This window comes from Falco peregrinus, chromosome 6 (assembly GCF_023634155.1).
Source record: "Falco peregrinus isolate bFalPer1 chromosome 6, bFalPer1.pri, whole genome shotgun sequence".
Lineage (NCBI taxonomy): Eukaryota > Metazoa > Chordata > Aves > Falconiformes > Falconidae > Falco > Falco peregrinus.
The window spans coordinates 76498468-76524928 of NC_073726.1; the positions used below are offsets into that span (position 1 = coordinate 76498468).

Below are 26461 nucleotides of genomic sequence, written 5' to 3' on the forward strand. Positions count from 1 at the left end.
TGCTGCTTGAAGGAGCTACACTGAAAACATGAAAAAAAGGGGGAAAAAAAGGGGGGGGGGGGAAGCACACAAAACCCACACACATACACAAAAGCCCACACCCTATTAAGAGAAATCACATCAAGCCTTCAAGCCTTTAACCTCTGCATTTGTGTCATTTGAGGGCTGGGTTTCCAAAATTAAATTCTTGGGGTGGCACCGGGAACACGTGACGGGCAGTGAGAGGCTCCTACGTGCCACCAGCAGTTCTGTCCTGGAAGGCCATGGCCTGGTGCAGCCACAGATCCCATGCACAGGCATGTGCACAGGCGTGCGCACCACATGCTCTCTGCTGCTCGCAAGCACGGTTGGCTGACAGCCCTGCTGGGCCTGCCCTGTGCTCCCCAGAGGGACATGGAGACACGGGGATGTCACCTCAGTCCTGCTGACTGCAATACGTGATGCTCTCAGAATGCTCAAAGCCTTGCAGTGAGTTGTTGACTCCTCATGCCAGACCCAAGGAGGCAGTGAGAGCTTCCCCTGGTGCCGAGCTAATGTGCCTCAGGCACCGGCAGAAAACCCCGAGGCTGTTCGCCTTGAGCCTGTGCCCCCCTCATCGGTGACACATCCTTCGCCATCCTTGCGCCTGCCCACCTTCCACCAGGGCTGCCCCTGGCCTGCCAGTTACGGACTAAACAAAATCACTTGAGCAAATTAAGCCCAGCCTTCAGGAACGGTGGCAATGTGACCCATTCTCCCGAATAGAACAATCTATGTCTAAAATAAAACAAATCCTCGCTTTCGTTTGTGGATTCAGCCTCCGTCCATTCAGGACTGTACCGATGCCATCTGCTTTGTTGCTCAGAACAAATGGATGCACACCCACAGCCTGGTCCCTCATGCAAGACAACCAGCCCGGGTTTCCCAATGGTCTTCAGCTCAGCAACACACATTTCCCCACACCTTAACACCAAGAATAAGTGAGACAGGCATGTATAAAATGACACACTTTATTAAAAGTTACATTCAGCAGCATGGACATATTTACTTAAGTAGATTTTAACTGTCAAGGAGTTTATAATTATAAATCCCTCTGAGGCATTAAAAGCTCTTAGATATTTCAACTTCTTTGCAATCATTTCATATAAATAGGTAAGGTAAATGATCCTTGCCTAAGAAGAAGATACACCAGCTGCATTAAACAAAGATATACATATAAATATATGTATAAACCAATCATTTTTGTTATAAACTCATTGATGGGGATATTTCACAATCTTTAAGGTCTGGGCTCTGGCCCTGCAACTACAATTCATGTAGGAAGTCTTACATTTTTAAGTTACCACGTGTGAGTGTACAGACTGCTCACACAGATGAGATCAGGGCAGGGCCTAAGTTTTGACAGAATCAGCAAAAATGTCAAAATGCTCAGTGAAATATATTTACAATCTGTGCAAGTAGCATCACCTACTGTTATTGATTATGGAGGTCTCTTGGAAGCTATCAATAGCAGAAAGGCACTGTGGCAAAGGCTAATCGGCATCTGTTAGCTCTTTGCTTTTGATGTTGTAGCTCCCGCTTCTGAAGAGCAGTATTTGGGCTCTTGAGCCTCGGGTATGTTGTTTGGGGTGTGAGACAAGAGAGAGCACCAGCAGCATGCAACTGCAGGCCTGAGCTCGGGGCACACATGCATCGAGTCTCAAGTTTTTCCAGCTCCAACAGCAGAAACCTCCCTTGACGTGCAGCGGTTCAGCTGCTTTTTCTGAGCGTAAACAAGAAAAGTGCCAACCGCTTCCAGTATTAGCTTACTGCCCACCCTCCAATAAATAACGATCGTTTAATTTATCTTATCATTAAACTGTGCTTTATGCCTCTAATAACCACATATGTGAGGAAGAGGAAATTGCTGTTGAAACAGAAGCTGTGACTAGATCTGATGAACTGCATAAACTAATTTGAATTAATACAGCTGCAGGGTCTGATTTTCTACCAGCTTACTGCTGACTTTACGTTTGCGTGCGACTCCTCTGGCTTTGCGATGTACAGTACGCCTAGTCAGAGGCAAATCTGGCTTTATCTTACACCGGCGGCTGGTTACGGCACAGCACGTGGCTGATGCAAACTCCTGGAGCCGATTCACTCCGAGTCTCTTGGTGCTGAACACTAACGGGTACGTGAAGCCCCATCCTCACTGACAGATGAGGCTTATGGAAGGGGTTTTCACCACCACAGCGATGCTGGACCAGTAGCATTGAGACCTCATACACAGTAAGCATGAAGGAAAGGCACACTCCAAGCTTTATTCCTAAAATATCTCAGCTGTTCATTGAAAACAACTGCTTTTCTGTATTCTGCTTCAACTTAGCAGCTTTCCTACCATCAGCTCCCCATGCCACAGCCACATCTGCTCTGCTCTCCAAAGACCAGACTGTTGTCTGGTCTTTGGAGTGGGAAAGGTTACTCCAGCCTCAGAAGCAAACACACAGCATCAACCAGATGAACCCAGCTCCTGTTGCCTCCATGCACTCCCTCTGCCTGGGAAGCAGCTGATGTCTGGCAGCAGCAAGGCTGTGAGCCCACCAGCAGAGAAGCTGTAGAAAATGTTGTATCCCACCGCTTGCTTTCATTGGCCTTGTGCCATTTCTGGTAACCACCACTTGCTCTTCACCTTAGCACATGGGGGCTGAGCACCGGCTGGATTTGGGAGAACTGAGAATTTCTTACAGGAAAAACAGACCCTAAAGCTGGAAATGACCATCACCTCTCACAACCAGGATGCTCTCTAGACTAAAGGAAAGTCAACAGAATAGTCAAATCCCTGCTTTCCACACAGTATTTTCGAAGGACGCAATTGAAGCCAATGGGAAATGTTTTAATGGTAGAAGAATCAGACCCTAAAGTATATTATTTTTATCCAGCCACCCCACTGGCACAAAAAAAGAGACGGCTTCCAAGAACAGGTATGAATTTGGAATGAAGAGAGGGAGATGCCCCTTCCTTCCCTTTCCTCTAGGTTTGTTAGTTTGAATTGTGCCTTAAATAAGAGAAAAGCATTTCTTCAGGCAGAAACCAGAAATAGAGGAGCCAGTAAGATTTTAACCTTTGCTCAAAATGGCTTTTATAATAAAACGGAAATGTTACAAGGGGAAAATAATTGTAAAAATATTTTGGTTTAAAAAGTGACTCCATGTAACAGAGGTGCATTTTCAAATGCAACAAGTACAATTAGGTAACCAAAATCCACTGAAAATGAAAGTGAAGTGGGACCACAACTCCCATTTGTGCCTTAAAAATCTTCTCCTAAAGGAGAGAAGAGCCCTCTTGGGCTCTGTGGAAACCCTGTAACTTTTCCTTTAAAGCCATGCCAAGAAATACAGGACACAGCAGAAACCTGTACAGCTGACTCGGCTGCGGAGCCCGGAGCTGGAGGGAGCGTCTCTGCCACTGCCCCCCGTCTCCCACCAGCCAGGCCAGTCCTGCAAGCCCCTGGAAGCGGGAAGGGCAGGCAAAGGCATAAGCCCATGCATGACCCTTAGCTCGGAAGGTCACTGGCAGAATACGGTGCTTACTGACTCAAGTCGACTCTTGCTGAAGACGAGTTTATGGAAGGTAATGACATCATTACAGCTCCGTAGAGAAAGGCATTTCTAAGCTTTTTCAGAAAAATAAAATCTCATACATGCTTCAAACTACAGGTATGATTTTTTTTTTCCTTAATCCCTCATTGGAACTTGAATTTAAAACACAGTTTAACTCCTCAGTATGTGAAATCTCATGGCCACATTAATCGAGAACATCTGAAGCCAGGAGAAAGAAATCACTTCCAGTTATGTTGTCAGTGTTATGTGCATAACATTCCCACAGCTGTAGATCCATTGTGCTCCATGTTATAAATAAAAAATTGCATGGTGACAGCTAAAATTCAAAAGCGTTAATGTTTCTCTTTGCAACTCTTTTTCTGTTCTTTTCCTTCTCTTTTTCTCTTTTTTTCTCCATTTTTTTGAGGTTTCTCCCCTTTCCCTCCTAGTAGAAGTTACTTGAAGCAACATTACTGCTTACCCAACTGACATATTTACGGTAATTAAAAAATAGTAAATGCCAAGCAAATATGACTAATGTTGCTATTCGGTAAATAAGCCAGAACCCACTTCTATTGATTCTGAACCAGGCTGCTGTATTTGCGTTAATAAACGTTTCTCCTTCTTCTGCTCATCTTGGTTATCCCAGCGCTTTAGCGAGAAGCCTGAAGGCAGCTCTAAGGACGCGGCCAAACGCTGCCCCGATCTCCGTTGCATGCGGCAGCTCCCACCGAAGCCGGCGAGTGTCAGAGCCCAAATGCAGCTGAGTCGGCCCCATGAATGAATACAAACGAGCTCCCTTGTATCTCTTGCATTCTAGGTTGTGGTCCCTTTCAACCATGAAAAACAGCTACAAATTGTTCCCAGAGCTAAACCACTTAACATCTTGGCACTTGGTTGTTTTTAACTTTGTAACAATAGGCACTGTTCACTCCTCTCAATCTCAGTTTTTTATTCTATAATAAAGCAGGAATACTGATGAAAGGCTAGTCACGGCTTCTCCCCGTGGTATCAGGGTGGTGGCATGTGATGATTCACATGGGGTGTGTTTGATCCAAGAAAGCCCAGCCTCTGCTTATTCTTCCTTTGTTCTGTCATCTAAGGTGGAAAAGCAGAGAGAGACAAGTTGAGATTATTTTTTTTCTTTTTACTATTATTTAGCAGTCACAGAGCAAGATACATATAAGCAAAACAACAGGGAGTGGAATTCTTTTCTTCAGCATTGAAAATTACAAGTAAGAGATGCCTTTGAAGTGGGAGATCTGTTCCCTGCAAAGTATGGACATTTTATTCTCAATTGTACATTATTCTTATCCACTGGCAGGTTTTACAGTGCATTACTTGTGCTGATATCATGTTGTGTAGCCCTGCAGAGGGTCAGCATTTGCACTTGGTGCTGTACAATCACAGAATTAAAAGACTGTCCGATCCACAGAGGGTTTAAATTTAAGCCAGGAGAGAACAGATTGAGCTAGAGGGGGATGAAAAACCCCCGCCAGGACAGTGTGGGTAAGCACAATAAGCAACGGTCTCAGCACATCCAGCCTAAACCTTTGTTGAGTTTTTCACAGGGAAAAAAGTTTTAAGGAGAGATTTGAAGGGGGATAATTAAATAACTGTTGATGCCACTGAAGTGCTTCCCATAAAGAAAACACAAAGATGCTTTTCTGAAACTGTAATGAGCAAACCAGAGGTGACCAGAATCTTTAGCAAAAAAGGCGCTGGCCTTTTGAACCTGAAGCGAGAGAAAACATAATTTAGGCAGGAGCAGGGCTTTAAGGGAGGGCAGCAGCTTGTGCTCCATTACAGGAGAGCACAGGGAGCCGTGAGAGGGGCACAAAGACAAGGGTGACAAAAGCAAAGCAACAGGCTGGGCAGATTGTTTTCACAACAGCGCTGTTGAGATTCTTACTGGGGGGGAAAATCCAGGGGGAAAAGATCCAAGTGTTGGATTCAGAAGGCTTTTCTACCAGTTCTCATCAGTACGCAGCTATTTCTGATGTGACACCTTTTTTATTGCCGGGTTATGCAGTACCTGCATATGCAAAGCCTGTCATCGCTTCTGCAGTTTTCCCTCTGTCCTCGCACTCACAGGGAGGAGGATTTCATAATGAATTCCCCCCTGGCTTTTCTCCTTACCCATTCTCTGCTGTTACTAATAAAGGACAATTTCATTCCAAACCTGTATCAGTGTATCCACTCAGAAAGCTTACTGGAGGGAAAGATAAAACCTCTCTAAGACAAAAGTCTCTTTTTGTAACACTGTCCTGACCGTGACCTGACAAAAGCCAGCGCATTCACCCGCACGTGCTCACGTTGCTACCCACTGCAGGGCACTTACCTGTTCCTTGAGCTCAGCAAGCTGACTGGAAAGCTGTTTTACAAGGCTCATGGTTGACTCCAGCCTCTCCTGCAGGTTCCTGATTTCGTTTTGCTCACTGTCACCTTCGTTGCTAACCAGGGACATGGCTCTCATCCGAGGAAACCAGTCCAAATTCTTCTCCTACACGGGTATTAGAAAAATCAGTAATGTTAGTAGGGGTTTCTGTAGCGCTACTAAGCTGAGACTAGAGAATGAAAACTTGGGAATTCTACTCAGTGGATGATACACAGCAAGTGAGCTTAAGAAGTAATAAATTCAGGAAGTGGTTTACACAAAGATTTTTATTCTTGCTTCTCCTTAGCTACAAAGAAGGCACCAAGTGGAAAATCTTTGTTCCCAACAGCTGCACCTGTATGGCAGCGTGGGCAGCTGGCACATTCACCCGTGGCTCTGGTACGCAGAAACACCCACTGGGCCAGCTCTGAGAAGACTCCTCTGGCACACTAGCACCAGGAAAGCCTGGGTGCTTCCCATGCTTCGCTTTAAGTGTATGCAGGGACACATTTCCCCACTGTCTCTTCAGCTTGGCTGGCCTCCATCTATTTTGACTGTCCTTGCAGCAATGTCAGCGAGCCAACATCAGGAAAACAAGACAAGCCAGAGTCCTCTCCAGACTGGCCTGAACCGTGACTACTGCAAGAGCAGAGGGACCTTGAATTTAGCTGCCCACAGCAGTAGAATTGGGATCCTGGGAATGGCTTAGGCTTCAGCATGCTATTCCGATTGTATACATCAGGTAAACGCAAGACAAGGGCTACCTGCTAAGCACAAAGCACTGCACGGAATAGCACTGAATTGGGTGTTTCTCTATTAATGGCCTCAGGCTATGAAATTAATCATAATAAAAATACTGTAAATAGATCATATGAGTCAGGAAGGTGTTGTGTATCAGCATGAGCCTGAGCTGTCTCCATGGCTCAGGGGCACAGATACCTGGGTGCAAAGTGTGACAGACAGAGGAGACTCAAGGGTGCAAACCCAGGAGGAGTGGCAACCATGTGGCAAGCAACCCGGTTTGCCTTACGGCACAAGACAAAGGAAACAGGTCCGGTAGCTGGCGATGCGTTACACCAGTGCACCTTTGTCCTCCACCTTGGGGAGAGTGGGAGGATGTGGTTAGATCATATGCATGGTGTTTTTCAGTGGGCCTCTACGGACAAGTGCACTCGATGACTTTAGAAGAGAAATGGAATGAGTTGGTGTGTGTTTCTTCTAGTCTCTTGTGCTGTGAATGGCCCCACACAAATAGCACTGTATCAAAAAGGAGGAAAGAAAAGGAGTTCTTTCCAGAAGTCCACTTACAAGACTCCTGGCAGGCAAGAGCTACTTATGTTGTCCGGGCTCGGTATTTGGTTTTTTTTTTTTTTTTAAGTTTTAAGTTTTAAGTGCATCGGACTTATTGTAGTTGCAGACTTTGCCTCACCATGAAAACAGAAGAGCCAGCAATGATTCTGCAGTTATTTCCAGCCCAGGGCAGCCATATCTGAGCAGGGTCCACACATGACCTGGCAGAGCTGTAAGCCCAGGGATGCACCAAGTGAATACAGCTTTATCATGCTGCCAGGGAGAGTTGCTTTCAGCTATGTAGTGCTCTGTCCCGAGCACCAAACCCTCCCCTCCTACAGCAACCTGGTTTAGAAACAACCAAGCTAACCCTCAGTAAGCATGGAAGCACTTAAGCTATTCATGTTTTTCCACTATTTGCATTAGGCTAGTCCCCTCTGGATAAGACTAAACACAAAGCCATAAGAATTTTGGCTTGTTTCCTCCTTTTTAACTCAAAACTTCGCATGAACTTTTGTCTGGCTGTGCAACCTCTGGACCTGTTGCTAAACTGACAAGATGTTCAGGGAATAAGACTGTGCCCCTCCGCTGCATTTTGCAGCCCAGGGCTGTCAGCCGTGTACACTGGTGGAATGAGGCCTCTTTCCTTGCTGCCCACTTTCTGAGCCTCGTGATCTCATTATGACAATTTACTGTGGTTACGCATGATGCCATTTTCAATGGGTCATAACTCATTCAAATCAAAACCTGTTTTCACCAGCTCTGCTGGTGAGCTTGAAAGGAGCGCACGTGACCCTCACTGCTGGATATCCCCAGCTGACACGCAGAGCGGTAGACTCCTATTTCTGCTGCATGCACTTCTGCTTACAAGACCAGCATTCATTTTCCACGAGTACGCTCCGATATTTATTTTGAATTTATTTTGGCTAGGATCTAGCTGAGCATTCATCACGTGCCTAGCGTTAAGCACAGGTGTACTCATTTATACTAAGCTTAGTTTGTGCACAGTGCCTTTCTGGATCAGTGCCTTTTTTTTGCAAAATGTTTGCCAGCAAATCTGTCTGCCACTACAGGCACAGAAAGTTAATTCAAAGGAGCCACAGCGAACAGAGCAGCACTTGTGTCTGAATGTTTCCTGGAAAGCTCTGGTATCTGCACCCATTACAGCTTCTCTTGCTTGAAGCACCTGAAGATACCAAATGCAAGGCTGCATGGCCATAGGAGCCAGCTGAGGAGCCAGAAGTCCTTTTTGGCAACGCTCACCATAACGCCAAAGTTTCTAAAGCCAGGCTGCACAGGGAGAGCAATCTGAGACTCCATCATTATGGTTCTTGTGTTTGCCGAGTACTGCTGCCAGGATTGTGAAATGCACTTTGCTAGTTTTGTTTTCCATCTGCCACTCCCTCGCTCCTCCAGGACGCAAGGCAGAGACTGCCGGCTGCCTTGGAAAGATTTTTGTGGACTGACCCTCCACCGCACTGCAGCATCCAGAGGAACACCAGACAAATCTATGCGAATGCCAGACATCCCAGCTCAATGGGATTGCCTCTCTTGAGGATGCCAGTATCACCTGCTTCCCTCCTCCTCAGCACATTATACTTCCTGGGAAAAGAGATGACCAGGAGCAGGTGACGACAGGGACAGAGCACACAGTACCCCTCCCCTTGCCACACGACGCTGTGGTGCTGATGGTAGCTCTTCAGCTGGAACCATGTGCCAGCTCATCTTGGCCACCACGAGTCCCAGAGTCATGGGAACTCAATGACAGACGCCACTCATTTGCATGTGCCCAGCTTTGCCTTCCCAGCAATGCTATGATAATCTCCCCCAAGAAAGAAGCCCAGCTGTGGTTTAGTTACAAACTGAGAAGATCTGGGCATTTTTGCCAACATGTTGCGGAGGATCAAGCAAGGACTTGATCCAAGTTCTAAGAGAAGCTGGTGGGTTTGCATGGACCAGAGACCTCATGAAAAGATGCAACTGATTTCTATAGCTTTTCCTGGCGGCAGAGAGCAACAGGTCAAACAGCTGACCGCAGGTCTCTCACTTGGCAGTCCCAAATGCTGTGCTGGGTGCAGGCAGGGCTTTGCTTCTTGGTTCTCAACGGCATATAGATCTAATGAAATCCAGTCCAGCTGTGTATCAGAAGGATTCAAAATTCAGTAGGTCAGCAGGAAACGCATTCTAGCCTGCCAACCTGTCTGTAACTTTAAAATATGTATCTAGCGTTCAGCAATAGCTCCATTATAGTGCATGCAGCAGGTATATTCCCTTGCTGAACTGCACGCTTTTGCCAGTCAATACTATCTTATTTTTTCATTGCATTAAGAACTGCAGAACTTTATTAAAGAGCAGCATGAAAATTAGCTCTGGCACACAGCCCTGTTTGCTGAGTCTATACCACAAACAAACAGAAGTTGCTGCTGTGGACAAAAGCCTTTTGATCATGAACTTGCCAGGATCCAGAAGGCAAATTGGACAAGGCTCCTCTGCTGAAAAATTCAGTGATCTATAAGTGTTCATGGGGAAACACGCACTCTGTGACTGCTCAGCTACGGGAAAGCTATTTTTATTTCAAGGTAATTGCTTGCCAATTAACTGGAGGTAGTTAACATGTTTGTACAACCCCAAACATTTGTTCTGGGACTTAAATGTTTATGGGCTGGGTCCAGGGTTCACCTTGACCAACTAACACATGTTAAAGCCGTAAGATGCCTCCTCTACGCTGCAGGTGCGCTCCAACGCTTCGCCTTGTTTGGCTGGCATGGGGATGAGATTTTGCAGCGTGTGATCTGTCGTGCCTTAGCTATTCATCTTAGAAATCCAACCATTTTGCCTAGGACAGCATTCACTCAGACATTGTGAACCCCGTCTGGAAGCGAGCGGCAGTTTGGACAAGGGAGGTAGGCTGCTGGCAGGGAGCAGGGCAAACCTCTGCAAACAGCTGTCACAGGACTCAATCAACAGCCACCAGGTTAGCGCGAGGTGACATAACTCCAGCACAAATGAGCTCACAAAGCGTGAGGTATGTGGATGAGGCACTTTAAAACAAAGCAGCTGCCTGGACACAGACTTAATTGTGAAAATGTACTGAAATCTTCTTTCTAAACAACGGGGGCTGAACACTGTATATTGTTGCTGTTACTTCATTCTTGCACAGGATAGCAGCTACTCGCAGCCCAACCGCAGCAGCCCACCTACGGATCACAGCATCTTCCCGCTCCACACTCCCTCCACAAGCATAACGTGTGCCTTGCAGAATTCATATTTAAGTATACATCTGTGTCCAGGGCAGAGAGTCAGCCAGACAGGAAGGCTGCAGGGACAGAAAGGAGCTGCAGCCTCCTCTCTTGTCAGTTCAGCTGGGATGGGGAAGAAAAAAAAAAAAAAAAAGGAAAAAAGGCAGGTGGGGCTAGCCAAAAGGCTGTGGGCCAAAGAGACTGCACACGAGTAGAGCAGACATTTCATGTGGTGATCCAGCATGTTCGCTCTCTCTGTCCTCCCCCCTGGGCTGGCAGGACTCCAGCCGGAATCGCAGCTCGGCCGGGGTGAACATCTCTCCGCAGGGTACCCGGGGTACATGTAGCTGCGAGATGCCGACGGTGAGGGCACATGCCTGAGAAATCACAGGGCTTAGAGGATCTGCTACTCGCGTTTTCTGAGAAACCCCAAACCCTTCTTCTCGGAGAGGCATGCTCAGAGCAAAAGACCGTGTTCGCCTCCTGGAGTTCTCTATGCAACCTTCTCCTTCCCTTCTTCGGGCTTTCCAGGGGGAGGGAAAAACATTTGGGAAAACACTGCCATTTTCCTGACTTTGCTAGCTCCGCTTGAGCACTCATGGAGGAAAGACTGAAGAAACTTCTTCAGAGTTTCTATACTTTGTATGAAGCCACCCCTGTCCTGTTGGCACAGCCAACTGGCTTCAATCGAGCTCTCACACTGAGCTGAATCCATGCCTCCGGAGTAATTGGCAGAGGGACGTTTCTTTAGGAGGTGCTGGTTTCACAGGCTAGCAGCGAGATGGATCAGCTGCAACCAGCAGGAAAGACTGGGCTGAGCCTTTAAAAAATAGATTACTAGATAACAAGGAGAGAAAATAGGTCAAAGAGTGGGACAAGGGGGATGAAGTAGCGGAGCAAAGGCAGCCTAATGCATGCTTTCTGCCAGTGCCACTGCCACGGGCTCAGAGTGCCACGCCACTGTCAGCTGTACCAGACTTTCATTTCTCCAGCAGACTCTAATGCAGTGACTCTTAGCCCTTTCTACCCCGTGACCCCTTGTTGCAACACGAAAACAAGCCATTTCAGGACTTCCCTCCTATCTATTCAAAAAGAAAACCAGTGATGACTGCTCATGAGTCCTTCAGGGTTGTGACCTCCCCAGCTGCACGCATCCGATCAGGGGACGGGCCTCCGCGGCTTCTGGTCCAGATCGTTCGCTCCTTGGTGACTCAGCGGGGTGAGTGAGACGGCCGTCAGGAGGGTTTATGTGTTACCTAATAGCAAGGCTGAAAAAACAGGTACGCTTAAAGCCCTCTTTGCCTCTCAGCTAGATGGTCCCTGAAGGGTGGAGAAGAGGAGCATGGACGTCCCCATGACAGTTAGCTACCAGAACCGCAGTGTGCTGCGCTGGGCTGTTTGTTGTATCGCACCCTGCAACGTGTTCGTTGGCACACGATGAACAACCACCACCACAGCAGCCCAGAAAAAGCCTCCTACGGCTTTAGGGAGGCTACGCATCTCAAGTGCTCGTCAGGGCAGGAAAACTGGCGTTGAGAAGAGCCACTGTCAGTCACCCCATGGCCATGAGGATTGGCACTGCTGGGACGCATGGCCCAGCTTCACCCCCTGTGACTCCATTCTGCCCCAGGACCCGTGCCTCAGCACAAAGGCAAACAAACCATCGGCACTGCTACTCTTCGGCAGGCAGCCCGTGTCCTTCCAGGTGCAGGAATGAACAGGCTGTTCACTCTCCTTTTTTGAGCCAGCACCTTGAATAAATACTTTAGTGCTGGGTACAAAAGATCTATTTACTGAGAAATTATTTTGTATGTCTGAAATGTAAATAAGACCATCCATTCCCTTCTCAGATCTGTTGCCCATATAAGCGGAGAGTCATTGGTCCAAATGACCTTTTGAAAGCCATTATTTTTCTGCCTAGGGACAGAGTCTGGTCCTAAAAGTCTGTCGTTACGTAGCTCCTATAGCCACCTTAAAAAGGGATTTTAAAGATTTAAAATTTATTGTGCTCTAGATGACACAGGGCAATAACCACTTTGTGATTTAGTCACAGACAATAATAATTTGGTTCAGTGCATGATTCAGCTAATCCACAATTTGATAAACGTTCATCCTAAACTACAAACCCAAATAGCTTTCTGCAAATCCTTTCTGACACTTTAATGTTAAGACTGTATTTGATAAGCAATCTGTGCTGTACAAGAATATAGGGAGGGAAATTAGGAATTGTTATGCATCTATATGCATCCACAACAGTAATTCAAGGAAAATAAAAATAAACCTTGGCAATTAGAGATAAATCTTTTTGCAACAAGAAAAATAATAGGTCTGGCTGAGTCTATACTGGATTGAAACATGCTACAGCTTCCACAGCTATGGTAAAATATAGAAATCTGTTTCCCCCTGAAAGAAGGTTGGAACCATAACAGAGCCCCACCGTCTGCTTTTAACAGCATCATTGAGGCATTTACTTTCATTTAACTTGCCTGAATGTTTCTGAGGGCTGCAACAGAATCTATCACTGTAATTCTGAATAATTGTGAGCTCTTCAAGACTGGTATCTGGACCAGTCAGTTATAAATGTCTCAGTGTTTCAGTATCAACATTCCTGTTTGTGATATCCCTGCAAAAATTATGGCGAGGAATCGTAATAAACCCCAAATTGCAAAAATTTTTTCCCTGATGCTGTATGTAGTAGTTTTGATACTTCAGCTTGAAACTCTGTAAAGGATCCTGCTTTTGCCAGGACCCCAAAATTTCTGCTTATCAAACACACCTAAGGGACTTGGTATTTACCTCCGAGAGATGGAAATGATCTTGAAAATAATTTCTATGGTCAAGACTGTTAAGTTTGAACATGATTTCACACCAGCGTTGTGGGCAAACCCATACGCAAATGGTTAAGTATATGAATCAGCAGTGCACCCTTTAGAGTGAAAAAGGCCACGGAACCCGGGCTGCACCAGGCAGCGCACAGCGGGCACGGCGAGGGAAGCCACCCTGCTTCAGCCCCCAGCGGCTTTGCCCTAGAAGGTGGAGAGCAGAAATGGAACTAAGCAGCTCCGTCACCGGTGCTCTTCCAGCCACCCTCCAGGTGGGAACCCAGGGGTCTGCAGGTGTGCAAGGACTGCCGCTGGCTGGGCACACCAGAGTTGCACGGCACAAGTCCTGTGCGCTGTGTCCCACCCCAGCACCACTCTCCTCGACGCCGCGTTTGCTTGTCCCGTCTTCCCCGCGGCACACGTCCATTTCTCAACTGTTGATTTCTGCTGTTTCAATTGCTCTCTGCCACCTTATCTCTGTCATAACCCTGGGAACTGATACGCTTCTCTGCAAATCTTCAAGAATCCCAACGCTACCATCTGAAGCCAGGATTTGGTGCTTAATATTTGTGCCCTTAAAACAGATAGAATTATAGATCTGTGCAAAACATGAGTTTATTTTTCCACATTCCTTTGTTTTTATGTTGTTAGTGGTTACGGGACATACTTTAGGAAAAACACTTCAGATTATTCATTTAAAATAATTAAATTATTTCTGATATAATCCCTGGATCTTGTGCATAATGAAACAACATCTGGTACAGAGATTAGAAAATAGATGTTCTTGGCTTATTTTTTTTTCTTTTGTTAAACAGATGTTGTTGATACAAAACGCAGAACTGTAAATCATAGCCTGCATGTGGACACAGACTGTCACTACTGAGCAGAAATTTACTGTGGCTAGATAGAGATTTGAAACTGCAATGAATCACTGGCTTTACTAACTTTATTCACGTGGGTATGGTTTCAATATTCTGACATTAAGTGCACATGTCCTTAAAAAAAGAACCTTTTAGTGGCAGCATGGGAGGCTCTGGTTTAGTTCCAGCTGTCTCGGTGGGGGGAGCGCAGCGTAACGCAATGGCAGCCTCTGTGCAGAGGAACCTGGCAGCTCTCCGTCTCTTCCCTCACAGCTCACCACGGTGCTGCTATTGAATCCCGCAGGCTCAGCTCCCCCAGCGCCGAGCGGCCCCTGGCACTGCCACACCACGCAGGGCAGCCCCGGCGCAGAAGAGGTGCTGAGCTGCTCGCGCAGCCCCACCACCGCCACCAAAACGCCTCCAGCTCTATCTTCTTTCTCCTCCTGCTTCCCCTGCTGCCCCCAACATCACTTCAGCAAATCCATCGTTCGTTTGAGGGCTGGCTCATGCCTACCTGAACGGTAATGGCATTTCTGCTTCCCATTGACCGTGTTTAAAGCGAACAGCGTTACGATGCTTCTTCAGCCCTTTGCCATTCCTACCCACACACTACCACGGTGCTTGCACTAGCGTGCTGAAGCTCCCCTTCTCCTATTCTTTCAATATTGATTTTCTTTTGCAAAACATGCTAGCAGGCGCACTCCAGATACTGAACTCCAGACAAACACCAGCACTAATCTCACTGCAACGTAAATATACCCTACGGTATCATGCCACTGCTGAGGACAGAGGTGATGTCTGCCCCTTTAGAGACATACTTACAATTCCGCTGGTAAGGACACCACAAATTTTGACCCGTTTTTGTCAATCTAACTGCTGGTGTGATCCAGTGGATCAGGGTCTAACTCTGTGGTTACACTCCAAACCATGACCTCTACTTCATATCCTTTGTAGCACAGGGTTCAGGCATACACTTGCTGAAATTCATGGGTTTTTTTCACATTTAGCTTTAATTCTCTGGTCCTGTCACCTTGTATTTTGCAAGTACTGTCCATTTCCTAGCTTTAGCTTCAATTTGGTGTAACAGAATCTTTGGAAAATACAAAGACTCAGCTGGAGACTCGTTTTTCAGAGGCTCAGGACTTGACCTTGTTCTCAGTTTTACACAGGCAGAGCTTCGCTGATTGCAGCACGATTGTTCTGGTTTCGGATACTGCCAGAGTTGAGGCATTTTGAATCCTGATCTGAATGTTCCTGCTTTGGGCCCATTTTGACTCTGATGTATTTTGCACATGGTGCAGTATGAAAGGACAATTTAAAGAACACCACTTTTTTTTTTTTTTTTTTTTTTTATATATATATATGTATTACCTATCACCAATGGGCTATACAGAACTGGTTTTTAAGCAGTGGTGTGATCATGCACATACCATACCTGTGCATAAACGCACATACTTGATTATCAGTCAGAGGAGAGGACAAAGACCTAGGTTTCTCTTTGAAGTGCCTCTTGACAAAACAACACCAAGCAACGGCCTGAATGCTATCAACCTGCTCTCAAACCGCTTGCTCTCTTCAAATGCTTGCCCATGTTTTTTTGCACATTCCTCTGCACGGCCAGCACAGCTCCCTACCTGGCAGACATGACGGCTGAGGAGAGGCCCCTTGGCAGGTCTGGCTGCGGATGGGTGAGCAGCAGATCCCACCAGGTGCCACCTGCCTCCTAGGAAGCACAGAGCACTTTTATTCCCTTTGGGAAACAGGCGGAAACAGCAAAACCAGGCCCTCAGGGTGAAACATCTATTTGTTCAGGTTTGCGTCTACTGTACACTGTTTTGAGAGGCTGCAGGCATAGATCAATAAAAGAAAAAACCACAATGGTACTTTGTGAACCTTTACCTGCCTATACTACACTTTCATTTAGTGCATTTGCTCACATCGCTAAAAACACTGAAATGGATCCTCTGTACAGATCTGCTTTTGCTTTTTCTTTGTTTTTTTTCAGCCCAGCATTTAAATATGGTTTGCTCTGTTCAATTAAAATACATTTTCTCTTGAGAACAAGCAGATGATCGGTTTCACAAACATGGAGTTACAAATCCAGAGTTACAATTTTCCTTCAGCAGCACCCAGCAAAATGAAAAACAGAGACAAAACATTTTAATCACATGTGTATAAAATACACAGGGTTCATTAAATATGATTTAAAGTTGCCTGTTTGTTTTGGAGACTCTTTAAAGCTCCTACTACCCCAACTCACAGAACTGTAATGTGATTCCTGATCTATTGAATTTCGTAGGATGGCTGTAGTGGGTTCCATTATATATAAATTGGATGCAGCCAATTTACAATCTCCGATATATACTTTTATCTCAAAATGCCCTGTGAGGCAATTGTGTAAAGTACTTTATCAGGGATTGTTGTTGGTAGTACTGCAAGATTTCATGATGTAAAAAATACATCAATGTCATTTAAATTGAACAAAATGGTTCCCTTTTTTTTTTTTCCTGTAGAGCATTTTTAACCATCTTCTCAACAAATTTGTTCAATAAATACTGTATGAAACAAACATTTTGCACTTTGTCCCACAGATACAATTTGCCAACCTGATTGATTTCTTTCTCTACAACTAATCTGATTTCTTTAGGCTATGTATCTTCTCTTTTATTAAAGATGATGCAATCTTAGCTTTTTATCATACACAGATCCACCACATTAAAAAGAGAGGAGATTCTGTGAACTAGCTTTGCAACCAAATAGAAAAACCTGACACAAATCTCATAAATCTGATCCCAAAAGATAAATGGCACAATGAAACCCAAGTTATACAAATTCAGAAACTTACCCATGCAGAGTAATACAGGCTGCTGGATTTTTCTTCCCGTGACAGATACAGAAAACAAGTTACTTCATCATATCTATAACACCTTGTAAAACAAGCTAAGAGTAATGTTGTATCCAACTGCCTCAAATCTAGCTGCCTCTGAACTGTGAGAACTTAGAAGCAGGACTACATTTTTTCTAGCCTTTCCCAGTTTTACTTCTTGCAGAATCTCACCGCTGTGTTTTGAGACCAACCAAAGTTATGCTTATTTATTTTACATGGTTTTCCTGGTAAGGCAACAACCCAAAACTCATCTCCCTGTTCTTTTACTAATTGCCCTTACATCTTTGGGCAAACCTGTAGTCCTTCCTTTCCTCAGCATCTGCGGTTATCTCCCTTGGCTGTGGACAATTTTGCAGTCCTTTCCCATTCAAGAAGCCACAAGTTTAGCACCACTGTAATACAAAGAACAATAATTGTTTTCAAATGTTGCAATAATATTCTGAAACAACATTGAAGTGTTTTGTGTTTGTTGCTTCTCCCATACTGCAAAATCAAATGAATTCTGTTTACACGCTTTGGGATCTGCTCATCACATTGTTCCTCTGGGGTTGAACTTCTTATCTGTGACTCCAGTTAAGGTTCAGTTTTCATTAGGCAAAGCCATACACGGCCAGTCCCAGGAGAATCGAGGCTCTGTTTCTGCCAGGATTTTAAGCACGACAGTAGGTGCCTATCCAGTGCCTTGGAGAGCCTTTCCATCATTTGAAATCACAGAATAAAGGTCTGCCCACACACAGATCCATCTCAGGCCACATGCTTCTTTAACAAAGGGATAAAAGATGGCTTTTGCAAGCTGCCTGGAAAGTTAACAGCTCTAGTCTCTGGCAGGTCAAGGCGGGAGTGGATTCCAGCAGGGAACCGCAGCCCGTGTCCTGCCAGCAGCACTGCTCAGCTTGAGGGTGCTCCAGCTGGAACACCTCCACTCCATGTTCGTGGGGATGTGCAAGTTTCAAGGAACACAGCCTCATGTCCAGACCCCTCCTCGAGTTTTTAAGGCCAGCAGCAGACAAACAGAAACACAACTCGGCTCATTTATTTTAATTTGCAAATTGAATGAAATGAAGTTGGAAGGAGGACAAGGAGGCAATGACTACGCTGTATCATCAAGGCAGAATCCATCTTTATAGCAAAATCAGTCTTCAAAGCCTAAATAATGGTCAACAGACAATTGGCCAAATCTTTCCAATACACAGGAAATCAACCTAAGCTTACAACTGAGCTGCAATGCCACAGGGTCCAAAAAGCCTAGTGCGGGGCAGTATCAAACCACTGATTCTGACCTCAGGGGGAAAAAACACCCCAAATCTCAATGAATATACTTTTAGGGAGTTTTAGGCTCCCCCCTGTAACTTCCAATTATATTACAGCTTTGTATTCAGAAGTGATTCCAAAGGAAAGAGGAAAAAAGACAGGGTTGTGTTAGTGCTGGGACCCGTCCCTGTAGGAGTTAGCAAGGATGCGAGAGGCTGAGCACGGAAGCAGCAGGGACAAGGGCACTGTGCAATGGCATCGCCATGCCCTCACTGAGTCAGCTAGGAGGATGAAGGTTATCACCATACCCTCACTACACACGGCAAATCTGCCTGTGCTGCAGCACCTGCTGTCAGTATCAAGCTTTCTCCCACTCCAGCTAATGGCATCATTTCTAAGGCAGGATCAGGTCCATGGTTTCCCATTGAAACAGGACCAAGATAATTAATTCTGCCTGTCTGGAAAGAATGCATATAAACTTAAAGCCACTAAAAACTCAAGCTTTTACAGTGAGGTACCAGATGAAGTACACCTTTCCCTGTATTTACCCATACCTCACACATCACCTAGCCAAGCAGGCCAAGTACGTTATTTAGGGGAGACCAAAGAGCCCATTTCTGGAAGATGCAGAGCCCCTGAAGTACAAAACAAGTTGCTCAGCTCTCTTGTAGAATAGGAGCTCTGTGCAAAGTTGCGAAGTCCTCACGTGATGCCAACTTTTCATGCTTTGAGCAACATACAAATGAGCAGGAAATCAGCTAATTAGGCACGTTACTGTAATTGCATATTTTATGAAGTGGAGAGGGAAGTGTACAGCACTTCTGTAAGAGAATAATGTAGATGCAAAATTGTACAGAGAAGCAAAAATAACAATGGTCTACCTACAGAAATAAACGTTATCTTTGAACAACAGGAAAAGCGACAATAGAAAAATAATTCAATACCTAGCACCAGGAAGAACGACCATGCCTCAATACATTCTGTAAATGTAAAATTGGATAACACTTGAGTATATGAGGGGAGAGGGACCAGTGGTTGAACCTACACAAAGCACAATTCCAGCCCTATTTTAGTGACTTGGTATCACCACTCAACAGCTCTGAGGTCCTCTGTGAATCTGAGGCAGGCCTTGATGCAGAAAAAGGACCTTCTCTGGGACCTGGTCCACCTAAACCAAAGCACTGAACACCCCACCGGGCCTGCATCCATGTGGAAGGATGCAGAGAGATGTGCTCTCGCTTGCTCTTCTGTTCTGAGCACAAAAAATGGGAGCAGTAAATCATCTATTTAGGCATATTTCTTTAATTGCTTATTTTATGAAAGCCCAACTGCAGACAAAACCGATGCTGTATTTCCTAGGAAATTAGCCTGTCAAAGAAACCTCAAATCTTATTTAGCAGCCGGCTTTTGTGCTCTTGGTATTACTGCCATGGTAAGTAATTACTCATAATATGACATGCATCATATCAGTCTTTTAAAAGTAATTAAGAAAAAGTTGCATAGCTTAATGATATGTACATACATTTCAGCCTTGCAAGTTTTGCTTTGATAACATCTGCTAGTATTTGGAGGAAGGCCAGTTCTAAAAAGTAAACTAAATCAGTCCTAACAATGGGAGCATTATTAGCCTCCCAAAAGTTATAAACTCCATGCGCCACTCCAGCAGAGCATTTGTGTGCACAAGTCCTGTAAGCATTTTCAAGTCTGTGAGTTGCCAGATCAGAAACTTCATGTTGAACTAGAATTTATGATAATGAAGAAGCCTTAAAAATAGTTTATTTATAATGAGCCAGTTTAAGAACTGCAGCTCACCATCCCTGGTAGATTTAGCTGTAGCAGCTGGAGGGGTCACCCCTATTAGCTGTGTACCATTTCTCCCTGCCGATAATATCCTACCTACAGAGAGGCAGCAGAATCAGTACTGTTTCTTCTCCTCAACCAGTGCAGTTCAGACTGGCGTGACTTCAGCGGCCATCAATTTTCACATTAGTACTCTGGGCTGCAAACTGCAGAAGCTCAGGAGCGAACAAACACATTGTTTGTCCTCCCCCCCCTCTGCTATTGTTGTGGTTAATTGCAACAGAAGGGTATGGTGGACATCTGGGGGAGGAAACTTCTTAAATTGTCTAGGATGAATCACCAGAGTGCATGTGAAAAACACGTGGAGTGTCTTCCCGACAACCTAAGTGCCCCTTCTGCAGCATTCATGTTACCTTGGATTGACATTTCTTTGGTTTAGGTCATTCTCTCTACCTGTACAGAATCTAGTGATCCTTGGATGTAATAACAGTATCTATAGACTAGAGGTACAAATTAGCAGGGAAAATTTTTGCCTCCAAAATTCAGAAAGACAACAGACAACAGAACAGAAAAATCCTGGATGTCAGAACTTTTCTTCTTCTCCAAAGTCATATTTTAAGAGATGAGGTCAAGAGCCCTCAGTACATATTATTTTATTACATTCTTTGACAAAAATCGACAGCAGTAAAGAACAGCTTGTTCCACAAACCCCGCTCCTCCTCACCCGCCTGCTGTCGGCATGCTCTTCCCCTTTCCATACAGCACTTTTTCACTGTCTCCACCTCGCCTGTCTGTATTTCCTTTGGACCTGCCTCCTCTAGAACCTCCACATGGTTTGCTCAGGGATGGCCACTGAATACGCTGGGCACCAGGCGGGGTGTGCGCACCAGGACCTGGCATCAGTGAAAATGACTTTACATTTGCTAACTAATCCTGAGACAACCTCTCACCACCCCAAGGTGTGAAAGGATGGGCAGCCAGGCTCTCGACCCGCAGCTGCCAGGCTCTGCTTGGCTCCTGCTTTTGCTGTTTTGACAGTCAGCTACTTCTGCTGAGGTTGGCTAAAATGAAAAAAATCCCTTTACAGGCCACACACGGGTGTGCCAGGGACTATACACAAGCAATTCTGGCTCCAGGAGGGAGCTTGTGCCTTGTCCCTGCTGCTAGACTGGGGAGTCACGGTCTCGTGGAGTGACTCTGGCTAGGACCTCGCAGCATTGGTGCTGAGACCTGAACCCGGGAAGCAGCTATGTGATGCCACAGCTCACATCACACCTCCACTCCCAAGGTGGGAGCACAGCAAAATGCAGAGCAGCGAGGCGGGAGAGAGGAGGATGCTGAGGGAAAAGGGCTTGCGCTGCCCAGCACACAGCATGGGTAGAATGACAACTATTGTGAGACTTCTCAATGGCTCATTTGGCGTTATTCCCAGTGCTGCTTTTGAATTTAATACCCACTTCTGGGTATCTAACAGAAAAAGAAGGCAAAAACATGAGGCTAGAGGCAGGAGGAAGAGAGACAACAGCATTAGCTCGAAGGAGTGCTGAATTCAGACCAATTTCCAAACTTCAGTATTTAAACCACCCCCCAAACCCTAGAATTTTTCAAAATGGGGAATGCAGTTTTTCTCATGACATGGAAATGGCCATAATATTTGGTAAGTACTTCTTTCATTTAATAATTTAAAACAAAAAATAATGAAAAAAAGCTGACACCAAAACATGGATAATGAAGTAGTTAACATATTTTGTCACATTACCAATGACAGGTCATTGCTGTGACATAAAAGTGCTCTTTAAAAGAACTGGATAAGATCGCTGTTCAGAGTTTCCAGCTGGTGATGTTCAACCTGTTTCTTCTGCTTCATTCTTACAATGTTGATGGGAATTTTGCTGTTCATTTCAGGGGAGGTGTTGGGATCCTGAGTAGCCTGAAGAGAGACTAAACTTAAGATTAGGAATCTGCCTTTCAGGAGGCATACATCTACCAACGAAACAAGATGAAAGGAATACTTTTAAGATACTACGACAGTATAAATGTCACGGTCCCAATGACCGCAATGGCAGAAGAACAGAACCTTTGATTTCCCACCAAAGATTGCCTTGCTTTAAGGAGATGGTCTAACGCATGACAGTATCCTTTACTCTTATGAACACTGGCTAGTTTTAGAGCAGTTTTCAGCTGATTGAGGAGTTATGTAATTGCACCAATTACATCCAATTACATAATTAGAGTAAATAAGTAATAATATAATTAGGTGCTGTAATTATGTAGTTATGACAGGTAGCACTAATGCTGGTAAAATCCATTATGAAACTTGCTAAGAACTGCGGACAGGGCATGCGAGAACACAAGTTTTAGGGCTTCATTTGTTAAAGTCTTTCATTCTTCCAATGGGCAAAATAATTAATTTCATTACTATGCCAATAGCCTTTTATTTTTGTAAATGAATGGAAGCACAAATCATAGGCTAATTCATACCTCTCTGTGTTGCTGCTAAAAACTGAGTTACTGCCCTCATTTATCTATTTACAGTTATCAAAGCTTACGTGAAATCTGCATGTACAAATTACACCTCTGAAAAAAGAAGTCTAAAAATTTGGATGTTAACCTGCATTGTTTCAGTTACCACATTAAACTGTCTCCTCTGATAAACGGACCCAAGGAACATTCAAAGACTGCTGTATGGATGTAATACAAGCTATGTGCATCTCCCTGGGTTTGCTAGGGATGGTATTTTTAGTCAGATGGGTTAGATAAGAAGTTTTTTTCTGCAGGAATAAAAATTCAATAGGAGAATCATTCATGCGGGTTCTCAGTGCAAATGCAAAGCATGTAGCCAGCTCTTCAAAGTTTCTGTCTTTTTGGATATTGTGTGATACCTGTCTGACTTCATAAAGGAGGCCGGGATAACAAACAAAATAATAAAACCTACTGCTCTGATTTAATATTCATTAATATTTCACCTGATAACTGATGTAAGATAGTGTGCAAGAAGAATGAGCATCATTGGAAGATCTGAAGTGCTTTATTCCCACCAATGTCTCCATAAAGTAACTGTCTGAAAAGCCAGAGGTGTATAAACTGTATGTTGTTTTACAATACATTTTATGCCTGGTGCTTTTTTCTGAAAAGAAAAAAATAATAATACCTTACTTTATGAAAGCTGGACAGCTACTGATTACTTTTGTCACTGCTCAGAGCAGTATGCTAAGCACTGAAGCAAGTAACAGAGCTGCTGGGAAAATCAAAATCACAGGCAACATGAAGAGCTTGCAGCTGACGTCCACAGTCCAGAGGAAGAAAGCAAAAGAAATCCTCTGCCCCAGGGTCTTTGAGGCCAGAGACATACAAGATAATGGGAACACCTTAAAACAAGCCACCCCTGGAACAGAAATACAAGTGAACTTGGAAACATGCAAAACTATTGCTTTTGAGTGAGGGGTGTGTACAACATCACCTACAAGTTTCTCTCCCCTTCTTGAACTGGAAAACTGGGAAAGTGAAGTTAGATGTGTAAATAATTCCATCCATTTTAGCACCCATCCTTTCCCATACATATTCCCATAATATGCCAAAACAAGAAATCCATCATATTCCTGGGGTTTTTTTACAGTTGTGCTATTAGCAAGCCTTCAAACCAGCTACTTCACCGTTTGCTGGACAAATGATGCATTAAAAAACCTGAGTCATAATATAGAAAGTCATATTTTTGGTTCCTGATAGAGAAGGACCCAATGGTCTTTCTGGAGAAGGAGAAATGGAGAAAAGAGAGTATAAGAAATTGCAGATGCTTTCCCTGTGCTTAGTGAATACTGATAATGATTCCAATATTACTTTTTGCAATACTTTGCCAGACAGTAGCTGACAAGTACAAATAATAATTGGGTCCCAACTACAGTTGTAGGAGTAGTGAGAATGATACTTGAAGTTAAACTCTACTTTCCATTAAAGAAGTTACTGTGGCATACTCCAAAATTTTGACCTACGTGTATTTAAAGATGGAGCTAAGCCTTGAAGATTGGATTCGGGTAGAAATTCTCCCTAAGTAATCCAGCTGTGCAAACACAGAATTTAGGTTTGATCCACTAAAGCTACAGAGGCAGCCATAAAAGACATACCTAATCATAATAAAACCTAGTAGGGTCAAGACAGCTTTTCCAGGAGTATGATTCATGGAGTTTGTTTCAGCCATATTCTGTATCACCTGAAATACAAAATCGCATTCCACCTTGTCCCCTTCAAAGAGCTCCTGAGACTGCTCTGTTCTTACAACCACCCTATTTTTGTAAATATTTGTTACATTCCCATACACCTCCAGTGAGTGTCATTCAGCAACGGGTCAGTTCCACAGGCAAGCCCTAGTTTCCTTGTGAAAGGTTAATTTGAAGTCTGCCTCCCTTGTGCCAGATGCTAACCAGAACCTGGTTTCTTATCAGGGACGTGGTCACCTCTCCCAGCACCACAAGAATGGTCCCTCAGCTTTCAGTCCGTCACAAAGTCTGAATCAGCTTCTTCAGGACAAAATCCATACCTCAAGCTTATTTTCTGCATGGAATGTAGTACATCTCACATGCTTGTCATGTAATTTCATTGCTATCATGCTGTGTTTGAAGCACACCAAACACGTACATTACATCAGCTCATACTGCTGACAGCAGCAAAACTACTTCTGAGTGTTTTCCTTTGACACTTCTTTTGGTCCTAAGCAAGGCTGTACCTCTAAATCCTTTCTTCCAGTTGAATATCATACTTCCAGAATACTCCACTCTTCCAGTCAGAATTTTCTTTCCTTTCTTAAGGAAAGGGAAATTTAAACTACACAAATACACAATTACTAATCCCACACCAGCCACCTGGAGTTTGTTCAAACATTGGTTTCACTTCCACCTCCCCAACTCCTCCATTCCCTCTTCCTGTAAGCTTTACACTTGCAGGTCCATATGCACCTCTTCCATCATCCAGAACAACCATTAACGTTATATATACCCATGGAAAAAACCAAGCCTTCCTTCAGAGGCTTTAATAATCCCCAAATCTGGATTACTACCGACCACTTAAACCACCAGCATTTTGCCAAAGATGAACAGTGGCTTTGAGAAATCAGTTCAGTTCTTGAGGCCACATGTGTTTTGGTCCTTTTCTGTTAATATTTTAGGTGCTCAAACAGGAGTTCTCACCATTAATGCAAACGTAACATACATTAGTGAATTACAGCAGAAAAGTCAAACCACTGCTGCCACAGGATGAATACAGTTACTATGAATATTAATGCATTCCTTGGAATTAAACATTAATACTTAACATATATACTCGCAAAGTTTAAAATCATACAAACATTGCAGGGAGAGGAAGACGAGTGGAGAAGGAACAGACAAATGAGAAAAGCCCTAGACTCTGGAGACATCATTGATTCTACAAATTAATGTGCATTTCTGAGATAAACTAAAATATTTTCACATGTAAGAGGACAACTTGCCACTATGAATGATTTCTTGTAATGGAACAGAGGATTACAAGCATTTGTTTTCGTTTTTCTGTCTCACCCATCATACTGCAGAAGTGTAGATCCATTACTGCCTAACAGTGTAAGTGCCCTGACCTGGGCAATGAGATTGGTGGTTCAAAATTTCCACGGACATAGGCTGTTCCGCTGTACCTGAGTGCCGAATTCCCATCACCTGCCACACCACCTTCCCACGCAGTGGTAATAGCACTTACAAAAGCTCCATTTCATTGCAGCATACAAGCATGCACCCCTGTCTGAACACGAGCTGTTCCACTACTGCGAGATCTTCAAGGTAAGCTCTGCATAAGCCTGCACAGTGGTCAGGAGTCATCTCCTCTAATTTAAGCCAGCTCCCAATTAGGAATCTTGTCTAAACTAATCATTGAGTCTCTCGATAGTGTGAGAAAGGCGATGGCAGGGTGAGTCACCGCAGCTATCCTAGACACCTGTTTTAAGGCAGGATAAATAACCCAGCTTTCTGCACTGACAAGGCAGGTGCCTGACTTGAAGACAGCTGAAGTTAAAGGAAGAGAACCTTCCCCTTGACCAAACCGAGCCCTAAAAGGGCGCTTAGCATCTCACTAGTGAGGTTGGTAGCACGTATAATCAAAGGCCTGATGAGGGATAACAGAGCAGATACTCTCAACAAGAAATGTGGCTCCAGAAATGCATAGACAGCAAGGCCTGATGCACATTTGGTTACACCCTCCTCCTGGGATTCAGACATATGCCAGATCTGGAGCCACAGACCCTGGCACAGGCCCTGAGCAGTGCAATACCTGCCAGGAAGTCCACAGGAAGAAAATGCTGCACCAGAATATCCCAGCAGGTAGGATGAATTCCACAAAAATGAAGCCCCAAGCCAGGCA

The 26461-nt window shown here is 44.6% G+C and overlaps 1 protein-coding gene across 4 annotated transcripts in view; it reads right to left on the reverse strand.

The window, feature by feature from the left end:
* Nucleotides 1–971: 971 nt before the first annotated feature.
* ITPR2 (inositol 1,4,5-trisphosphate receptor type 2) overlaps nt 972–26461 on the reverse strand; it is a 268298-nt gene continuing 242808 nt past the window's right edge. For all 4 annotated transcript variants that reach the window (XM_055809374.1, XM_055809373.1, XM_055809376.1 and 1 more), the window contains 2 exons: nt 5899–6060; nt 972–4655 (listed from right to left, as the gene is read on the reverse strand). In XM_055809374.1, coding sequence (XP_055665349.1) covers nt 4569–4655; nt 5899–6060 — 249 coding nt within the window. In that variant the 3' untranslated portion in view covers nt 972–4568. The remainder of the gene's footprint in view (nt 4656–5898; nt 6061–26461) is intronic.